Genomic DNA, 10,783 nt, shown 5'->3' with positions numbered 1-10,783 from the left:
GTGTGTGTTTCAAGAAATATGTTTCAAGATTAGTAATGCTTTTTACGCCAAATTCCTACCTTACTTGTTATATAACTTAACATAATAATAATAATCTATACTTTATTATTCCCGCAAGGGAAATTACAGTGTTTTCACTCTGTTGTTATATTTATAGGCTACACATTACACACACCTGATTTACACACACATGCTCAGTACCTATACATGCACTAATGGAGAAATGTCAGAGTGAGGGGGCTGCCCAAGGAAAGGTGATCCGAGCAGTTGGGGGTTTGGTGCCTTGCTCAAAAGCACCATGGCAGTGCCCAGGAGGGGAACTGGCACCCCTCCAGCTAGTATGGGGACCGGCAGCAACCCTCCGGTTCCTAACCCAACTCTCTACTGACTGAACCACTGCCACCCATTGTAACCCATAGTAAAATCACAGAACTTTTGCCTCTTTTTGAGTGACAGTTAGCCTATGGCCCTTCTTAACATTTGTTGTGTTCTGGTTTTAGAATGAAGACAGTTGGGAAACAATAAGATACGAAATAGGATGTAGGCTTTACAGGATGATTATTTCCCTTTTATTTAAGACACAGTTTTTAAAGAAGTAAAGGGGGCTCAGGATCAACAGCTATATAGAACTGGGTGTCTTCTGCATATCACACCAAGCACAAACTGCAAGGTTTCCAATTTGAGTCCGTCCAGTGACATTTGTTGCATCTCTATCCTGCATTTTCCTGTCAAATGTCTATTGTCTATAATAAAAACTTAAAATTCTTATAAAATACCTTTAACAATATACTGTACATATGATGACCCTTCATTGTAGCAAACAAAGACTAAACAGAAGTGGACACAGAGGATAGAGCCTTTAGTTTAGTTCAATTTTATTACATATTTTTAATGCGCATGTGTAATACCCCATGGTGTCAAAGACTGTGTCCTAATTTATGAATAAATGTTGGTCTTATTGAGCCCAATGATTTTTCCACAGCGCAAATTGACAGTATAGACACAAATTATCAAAAATTGTTTACATATGCCCAAACAAACCAACCTGAAGTTCAAATGCAGATGTGAATACAATCTTAGTCAAGGCATCAAAAGGGCAAAGATCTTGGGTGCAGCTTGATCCCCAGCTCCTTCTAGCCACAATGTCCTTGGGCAACTCTCACAGTTTGTGAACCGTTGGGTGTGTTTTAAATATTTTACCAAAAGCTTTGTCTCACTCACAACAACAGAAAAAGACTCGTGACAAAATTTAGAAAAGTGTTTTGTCATTTTGTAGTATTACCTGTATGAAGACTCAGTTGTGTTCAGGACATCAAAGCCTAAAATTAAGAAAGGCTCAAAGTGAGTTATTTTAACAGAAATCCAGTTCAATGAACACAGGTAAACATTTCCAGCCCTCTGTTCTCTTGGTACAAAATAACAATATTTTATTTAGTAGTGAAACCTCAACAACAACTGTACAACTGCTACTCTCTCACCTCTGGCAGGTTTGTTTCCATGTCCATTTCAACATCCGAGTCATCTAATGGAGAGAAGTGAAAGAAAGAACAATAATGAAACTTAAATAGGGTGTCAGGAACATTAGCAGACAAAATTATTGAATATTATCCAAACAGCTCGAAACAAAAAATGAAATAAATCTTTTAATTTTGAAGCGGATTTTAAGGTCAGATCTTAATGTACATTTGATGAAGGGGGGACATTCTTTCAATACTCACATTCTTGCTGATTCTCAGCTGTGATCAAGTTGTTAACAATTCTGTAGAGATGAACACAATCCCATGTCGTAAGAATCCAGTTTAAAATGATTGTTCTTTCAGTTGGCCAGCTTCAGAGTCCTGACATGAGCCAACTGATCTAATTCTTTGTATCATATCTTCTGTGCAAAAACTACAACTGACTGCCAACATTCATATTCTGACCCTGCTTCAGAGGAAATAACTCATTAGTCTAGATCCAAGAAACATCACGGGAAACAAACTAAATTTTTCACTTTACTGTAAAATACCACGTCTGTTCAAAAGTTGCAACTGGATGTAAAATGTTGCTTGGCTTTGCTGAGTCAGCTTGCATTTTGTTGTTTGTGGAAAAATTAAAGAAAAGAAACACAAGATGAAGAAAAGGAAAAACAGCACTCAATGGGTAAAATGACTAATTTGTTGTGCTAGAAGGTAGAACTGAAGGTTCCACAATGTTAGTAACACAATTAACTCCCTGTATTTATTACAATATTGCTGAACCAGCATGGATGGAGTCGGCCCTGTAACATACCCCAGAGTCTCCAGTCTACAGTGTGGACTCTCCACAAGATCAGAGAGCAGCTTCACGTGTAAATCCTGCAGCGTGTTGTTACTCAGGTCAAGCTCTCTCAGATGGGAGGGGTTGGACTTCAGAGTTGAGGCCAGAGAAGCACAGCTGATCTCTGTCAAACAGCAGTTTCTCAATCTATAAAAAGAATATATGATGTAACTTCAGAAGAAAATGTTCCTACTTGAAATTCGTTCAATTTTTACTATCTGTTCAGAGCTGAAGTTTTAGAATGTAGGCTAAAAGTTTAAAATATGGAAACATCCAACACCTGAACCCAACTGCAGGTTAAAACCTGTAATACACAAACAGTGTAATAGAGCCCCCTTAATATTAAAGACAACCTTTTGCTTCTTTTATAATGACGTAGAGAGCGCTCAACCCACATGTCAAGCAAGAGGGGAATAGAAACCAATCAGACTGCCCTGATGGCACCGTTGTTTCCCTGCAGGTAATACTTTACCTGTGCCTTCCACTACAGTGGTGTGAAAAGTGTTTTGCCCCCTTCCTCATTTCCTGTTCCTTGCATGTTTGTCACACTTAAGTGTTTCGGAACATCAAACCAATTTAACAATAGTCAAGACAACACAGTAAACACAAAATGCAATTTGTAAATGAAGGTGTTTATTATTAAAAGGTGAAAAAAATCCAAACCATCAGGCCCTGTGAAAAGTGTTGCCCCCTAAACCTAATACTGCCACCCTTAGCACAACAACTGCAACCAAGCGTTTGCGATAACGTGCAATGAGGCTTTTACAGCGTCCTGGAGGAATTTTGGCCCACTCATCTTTGCAGAATTGTCCCAATTCAGTTCAGGTCATACCACAACATTTCAATAGGATCAGGTCAGGACTTTGCTAGGCCACTCCAAGTCTCCATTTTGTTTTTCTTCAGCCATTCGGTGGTGGACTTGCTGGTGTTTTAGGATCATTGTCCTGCTGCAGAACCCAATTTCGTTTCAGCTTGAGTACACAAACAGATGGTCGACATTCTCCTTCAGGATCTCTTGGTAGACAGCAGAATTCATAGTTCCTTTTATCACGGCAAGTCTTCCAGGTCCTGAAGCAGGAAAACAGCCCCAGACCTCACACTACCACCACCATATTTACTGTTGGTATAATGTCTTTTTATGAAATTCGTGTTCCCTCTACGCCTTATACTTGGACACACACCTTCCAAAGTTCCACTTTTGTCCATCGGTCCCACAGAATGTTTCCCAAAAGTCTTGGGGATCATCAGATGTGTTTTGTGGAGAAATTGAGCGAGCTTTGATGTTCTTTTTGGCTCACAGTGGTTTCTCCTTGGAACTCTGCCTGCAGCCATTTTTGCCCAGTCTTTTCCTGATGGTGGAGTCTGAACGCTGACCTTAACTGAGGCAAGTGAGGCCTGCAGTTCTTGGACGTTGTTGTGGGTCTTTTGTGACCTCTTGGATGATCGTCGCTGCGCTCTTGGGGTAATTTTGGGCGGCTGGCCACTCCTGGGAAGGTTCACCCACTGTTCCATGTCTTTGCCATTTCTGGATAATGGCTCTCACTGTGGTTCGCTAGCTTCCCAAAGCTTTGGAAATGGCTTTATAACCCTTTCCAACTGATAGATCTCAATTGTTCCTGAATTTCTTTGGTCTCGCATGATGTGTAGCTTTTAAGGATCTTCTGGTGGCCTTACTGGTTCAAGCAGCTCCTATTTAAGTGATGCCTGATTGTAACAGGTGTGGCAATAATCATGCCTGGGTGTGGCTAGAGAAATTGAACTCAGGTGTGGATAACCACAGTTATAGTATGTTTTAACAAGGGGGGCAATCACTTTTTCACACAGGGCCATGATGGTTTGGATTTTTTTCACCTTTAATAATAACACCTTCATTTACAAATTGCATTTTGTGTTTACTTGTGTTGTCCTTGACTATTGTCGTGACGTGCAGTCAGGTAGGCAGGTAGGCAGTGCCTACCTTGCCAAAATCAAGCTAAAAATGTTTATTAAATAATGTATTATAAACTTGTATTTGTATTTTTACTGTTTATCTTGGGATTTATATTTTTGTCGTTCCAATTATTTAGACGGTTATGACAAATTTGCAGTTACGCATAATCAAATAGAAAACATGGCAGAATAAGCAGTGCCTTTCCTGCCCATTCAAGCGATTAGCCAATGTTGCGCAGGCGCACTTCGATGCTGTATTCTTAACATGTACTTCAAAGGCACAACTCTGCCGTGCCTTTGTACGTAAATGTGTTATGCCAGTAATCTCTCTCCGTTGATATCAAACAGGAACCAATTAAAATCGAGATATTACTGTCCCTTTGCGTAGCTGACGTCATTACACCAGCTACGTTGTAAGCGCAATCCTCGCGAAATTCAAAGTCAAAATGACAGCGGTGAGGAATTTCTCTAAACTCAAACTTAATTCAAAAAAAGAACTAAATGCAAATGGAGGTCTACGCCAGCCTTAGATGGACTACTGCAGCAAAAGGGACAAATACTCGTCGCATCGTTTCAAACTGACTGGTTTGGAAGAAGAGATGTGGCTATGTGGCCATGCTAACAGTGATTGGCGGGACCTCTACGGGGTCCTGGATCTGAACAAACTGCCCGCAGCTTTAACCAAGCAGGAAAAACCGCTAGCTCATATAATACCGGCAACTACAGCTTCGCACATTTTCCACCCTGAAACGGATCAAAACATCCTGTCGGAACCGGACCGGGCCAGCACGTCTTCCAGCCTAGCCATTCTGTCTATTGAGAGTCAGAGACTATGCGAACTGAAGGCCCGTAAAGACGAGTTTTACAACGCTGTGATCGACGCCTTCACGAGGAAGCGTCGGCTGGATTTTATGTACAAATCTACCGACTGGTGAGTCAGAAACTATTTTGGGTTTAGTGTGATTGAACTAATGCTGCTAGCCATTTGCCTTCATATTCAGTTGAGCAGTGTGTGTTTTCATTGTTGCTGACTGTGACTGACAAACATAATTGGCCGCTGTGCAGTAATTAGAACAAAGATGGAGAGAGAGAGAGAGAGAGAGAGAAAAAATGTCACCCAGAGTATTTGTCTGAAATCTTAACTTTGCGGGAACACACTGTCATTGCGGTCTTCAAATCAGCTGGTTTTAGAAGTCCTAAGGTCCAGGTATAAACGGTGGGGGGGTCAGGCTTTTGGCGTTTGCTCCCCCGAGACTCTGGAACAAGTTACCCCCCGATATTCGCACTGTTACAGATGTGGCTCTTTTAGGTCCAAACTCAAACATATCTGTTGAATCAGGCTTTTAATCCGTAGCTGTGGTGGGACATTTTCATTCTTTTTGTTCTTTGAGACCTTTTCTGATTTTACTGTTCGCTATTTCACTCTTTCTATTGATGATGTTATACTCATTCTGTTAACGCACCGTAGCCGGCTGGTTGCTGTAAAGTGTTTATATATTGCATTAGATTGATTTTGATTGATAGATTAATGGAAATGTCTTGCTATCGCCCGCGCGGTGTGGTCGCGCTTGTGCGTAACGTTTTGATTATTAGCCTAAACAATAATTAGGTAATCTGGCTTTCATAACTCAGTGCCTACCCTCTTACTACATCACCGCACTTCACTGACTATTGTTTAAATTGGTTTATGTTCCGAAACCTTAAGTTTGACAAACATGCAAAGGAACAGGAAATGAGGAAGGGCAAACACTTTTTCACACCACTGTATGTATTTTTATCCATCCATCCATCCATCTTCATCCGCTTATCCGCTTTCGGGTCACGGGGGGAACAGCTCCAGCAGGGGACTCCACACTTCCCTTTATCTTTTTATGATTATTCATTTTATGAATAACATGATGGAGACTATTACATGAAAAGCTAATGTTTAAGAGTTGTATATTTTTTGTTATATTTTAAATCTGTAGCTCAGCATTGCTCTTCCACAGTCACTGAACTAAAAGTAAGAGAGTAAGTATGTGAGAGACTGTCTGAGAACAGACTTTAGCATTAAGAGACTGTATCAATATAATAGCCTTATGTCTGCAGTTTAGTTTTACCAGAACTTTCACTGCACAATAATCTCACAGCACAGAAAGCACAGAAGTAAAACATAGTGTCTGACCTCAGAGTCTCTAGTCTACAGTGTGGACTCTCCAGGAAATTACACAGCAGCTTCACTCCTGAACCCAGCAGATAGTTGTTGTCACTCAGGGCCAGCTCTCTCAAATAGGAGGGGTTTGACTTCAGAGACAAAGCCAGGGAAGCACAGCTGATCTCTGACACACTGCAGAAACTCAATCTGAATAAATAATAAATTATATAGAAAAAAATCTATTCATAATGTCAAAAGTGTCTGCAGCTTGTTTTTATCTGCTGTCATTCGATCTTCAACAACCTCATACATATCGCTCACACATGACAGCCTCATTACTAGTGACATCATGTTCCCTGACTGATGGACCACAATGTGGGTCTGTGGAAGCGGAAAAACTGTCCAAAATTGTCTTTACTTTATCTACTTTTCATTCCTCTAATTGTTCAGCCTTTTGGAAAGACAAAACGTTTCTGAAAAAATGATATTTCTTTGTGCTCAGGCAAATCCTGAAAATATTTGAACCAAGTATGGTAAACCTCATTCAACGATTTGAAACTGACCTCAGAGTCTCCAGCCTACAGTTTGGACTCCCCAGTCCAGAAGACAGCTTCACTACTGAATCATCCAGGTAGTTGTTGTCACTCAGGTCCAGCTCCCTCAGATGGGAGGGGTTGGACTTCAGCACAGAGGCCACAATTTCACAGTGAGGCTCTGAGAGTAAACAGTCAGTAAGTCTGTAATTACATATAAATTATCATATATTAACAGTTTTAAGATATATTTGCTATTCACATCACTGGTTCTGGTATTTTGTTGTTGTGTTTGGAAGTGGAAGAATGTTTTAAAAATAATTAAACTACTAATCTACACTGATTTACAGTATAAAGTTAATCACATCTGTACTTACAAAGCTTTCTACTTTCTGCAGTTCCTCACAGCTGGAATCAGTCTACGTCGTCCCTCCTCTGATGTGTTGTACTTCTGCAAGTCCAACTCCTCCAGAACATCCTCTGACATCTGCAGCATGTAGGCAAGAGCTGAGCATTGGATCTCGGAGAGCTCCTTCTCTGATCTTTTCTCTGACTTCAGGAATTCTTGGATCTCATGATGGACTGGAGTGATCATTCATCTCGGTCAGACAGTGGAGTCTGACCGAGATGAAAAGACATTGATGCTTCTGTCGGGAGGCATCTCATCCGTTTTCATCTTTTTCAGGTTGTTGATGGAGGATTTCCGGCCTGTTGTCTGACTGACCCAACAGGCTTCCTAAGAGTCTCTGGTTGGACTCAAGAGAGAGACCATGAAGGAAACGGATAAACAGGTCCAGGTAACCATTTTCACTGTAAAAATCTTTATCCATGGCTTTCTTCAGGAAGACATCCAGGGTTAAATCAACGCAGTCTGTCCCCAGGAAGTCGTCCAGTACATCTGTTTTCCTGTTGGTGTAATAGTGGAACAGGTAGACTGCAGCCAGAAACTCCTGAATGCTTAGATGAATGAAGCAGTAGACTATTTTCTGAAAGATCCCTCTCTCTTTTTTGAAGATCTCTGTACAAACTCCTGAGAATACAGAGGCCGCTGTGACATCAAGACCACATCAATCCAGGTCTTCTTGCTAGAACATGATGTTTCCTGTCAGCCTCCGTCAGCTCCTTTGGACTCTGAACCAGCAGGAAGTATGAGTACATGTCAGTCAGGGTCTTGGGCAACTCTCCTCTCTGGTCTGCAGTAAACATTTTGTGGAAAAAGTGAAGAGCTGGTTGGAAAAGATCCAACACCAAGCTGATGAAGCAAAGATGCTTGATGCAGATATTCGTCCTTCAAACAGCATCTCTGTGGTCAGTGCCACACGTGGTTATAAGAAACCAAGTCAAGCTGGTTCTTTAGCATCTTCCGCCCCCCTCATTTGTCAGGCTTAACGTAGAAGTAGAGCGGGGAGCGCTGTTGGCACGTGCTGAGGCATTGAACCAGAAACAGGACATTGAGAGAGAAGAGGCTCTACTTATAGCAAAGAATAAGCAGTTTAGGGCAAGTTAGTGGATGATACAACTAAAGCATTAAGGACAGGCTTTATTTCTTTTTAATAAGTTTACTAGCTGCCTGCCTAAAGTGCTTGTTTGCCAGTTGCCAGCACATGCAACAAATAAATTGAGAATGAATACACAATTGCCTCTGCTTACATTAAAAAGCCAATGAAATGAGGATGGTGAAGCCCTTGCTAAATTGTCTGTGTTTCTCACTGATTGCTACAATACAGTCAATAGTGTGGAATGGATAGAGGGATAACCCCTACTAGCATACATGCTATTATCGTGAAGCTTCCTTTCAAGATAAGAAGTGGTGGGGGGGAGTTGCTTGGGAAATACAGGAAAAGAATGGCAGGAGTGCTACATTTACAGATCTTGTCAGCTTTGTGGATAAGCAGTCAAAAATTGCTTCTCAATTGTTGTTTGGAAACATCCAAGAGCCCACTTCCTCAAGGCATCGTATCAAAGGGAACATAGAAAGATGTTCAAAATCATGTCAAAAGGGACAAGAAAAAAAAGCTCATGAAACAGAAGTCTCACAAAGAAAAGCTGGACTTTATAAAGTCTAATCGCTTGTGCTTCGGAAGCTTGTCACAAGGACACTTGAGCAAAGGTTGTCCGCAGAAGCTTACCTGTCAAATATGCTTGCTAAAGCACCCCACTATCCTGCACATAGTCAACAAGAAAGTCACGTACACAACTGGTGAAAGCAAAAACAGCAAGATATCAGATGAAAACTTACTCATTTCAGATACTGAAACTTGTGGATGCACTGGGGCTGGGGAGGCAGAGTGTATGATTTCAATTGTTCCAGTTAAAGTAAAGTCTGTGATGGGGAACCAAACAGTTGAGACATGTACGTTACAGAAGAACTAATGTATGACCTAAAAGTAAGGGGAAGAAAAACCAACATCTTACTCAGCACTATAGGACAAAAAGGGCCAGTTCGTACTGATGTTGTCATAGGACTGGAAGTCAGTGACTTGCATATGTATGAGTGACTTGGATGAGAGCACGTTCTTGATGATTCCACAAAGTTTTCTCACAAAAAGGAGAAACAGGTAAAACTGGAAAACTTTCCACGACAAACAGATGTGGTAGGTTTGCAGCTGGGATGAGGATCAGCACCTCTAAGTCTGGGGCCAGCATTCTCAGCAGGAAACTGTCCAAGTCTCTCAGGGCCTTTTTAGCGAGTGAGGGAACAACAGAGCGGGAGATTAGTCGGGGAATCGGCGCAGCGGGGGTATTGCATTCGCTTCATCGCACCATTGGGAGGAAAAGATAGCCGAGCCAGCTGTCAAAGCTCTCAATCTAATCTTTGCTCCTACCCGCACCTATTGTCAGAACGACTGGGTTATGACCAAAAAAACAAGGTCTCGAGTACACAAGACCAAAATGGGTTTTCTTAAGAGAGTGGCTGGCATCTCCCTTAGAGATGGGGTGAGAAGCTCAATCATCCGTGAGTAACTCGGAACAGAGCTGCTGCTCTTTTGTGTCGAAAGGAGCCAGCAGAGGTGAATCAGGCATACAGTAAGGATGCCCCCTGGCAGACACGTCCAACTAGGAGGAGGCCTCAGGGAAGACCCGGGACTATGTGGAGAGATTAAAGCTCCACCCTGGCCTGAGAATGCTTCGGGAGGCCCCAGTCAAAGCTGGTTAATGTGGCTTGGAAAATGGGAATTTTGGGATGATGATGACTGGATGGACTGTGTTTCTTTACTGTACTCTGCTGCTCTTGTGTAATTATAAAAGAACAGTATAGATTATCAGACAACATTTGTAACTAAATTATGTTCAGCTCAGTCAACAGTAGAAACGGCCTCTTACTTTGTGTTTGAGGGTCCATGTTCATTACCGAAGTTTAAGATTTTTCCCTTGGACCAGTCACTCTTCACAGACAGACAGCTGGGTGCTGGAGACTCTGATCTCTGTCTGTGGAAACAACAAATATTTTACACATATCATAATATTTATAAAGAATAGAGGTCACATTAACCTGTCACATGAACATGACTTGATAATAACAACAAATAGTTGTGTTTATTTCTCAATCTGCACGTTTTTGGACATGCTAATAAGTTGTGTAACTTTCTACATAACAATAGTTTATTTTAGGATTTTCAGTCAGGATACAGAGCGCATCATAACACAGACTGCACTAGTGAAAATTACAAATGTCCTTCTAATTGCTTCAGACATTGTCTCTCTTCTTGTTTCACTAGATTAGTGCTGCATGCAACACTATTGACCATAATATGTATTTGCTGGTATGCTTCTCTGAATTTAAAAATGAAAAACAAAATAGCAACGGTAATTAAAGTTAGTATCAAAATCATTGGGATTCAGCAGATGACACCAACTGATCTGTATACTAGACATGTACTTAAAAAGG

General features: G+C 41.3%; 1 protein-coding gene across 1 annotated transcript; it reads right to left on the bottom strand.

Annotated features, from left to right (window-relative positions):
• Positions 1 to 999: 999 nt before the first annotated feature.
• On the bottom strand, positions 1,000 to 10,243 carry LOC116699368 (ribonuclease inhibitor). The gene is made up of 10 exons (XM_032531903.1): positions 10,219 to 10,243; positions 7,619 to 7,924; positions 7,284 to 7,476; positions 6,925 to 7,098; positions 6,392 to 6,568; positions 2,272 to 2,445; positions 1,719 to 1,759; positions 1,479 to 1,522; positions 1,283 to 1,319; positions 1,000 to 1,216 (listed from the first exon to the last, which is right to left on the bottom strand). Exons 1-9 carry the CDS (start codon positions 10,241 to 10,243, stop codon positions 1,305 to 1,307), a joined length of 1,149 nt encoding a protein of 382 aa, XP_032387794.1. The 3' UTR covers positions 1,000 to 1,216; positions 1,283 to 1,304.
• Between the last annotated feature and the right edge of the window lie 540 nt (positions 10,244 to 10,783).

This window comes from Etheostoma spectabile, chromosome 12, assembly GCF_008692095.1.
Source record: "Etheostoma spectabile isolate EspeVRDwgs_2016 chromosome 12, UIUC_Espe_1.0, whole genome shotgun sequence".
Lineage (NCBI taxonomy): Eukaryota > Metazoa > Chordata > Actinopteri > Perciformes > Percidae > Etheostoma > Etheostoma spectabile.
This window is presented reverse-complemented; position numbering and strand designations above follow the sequence as displayed.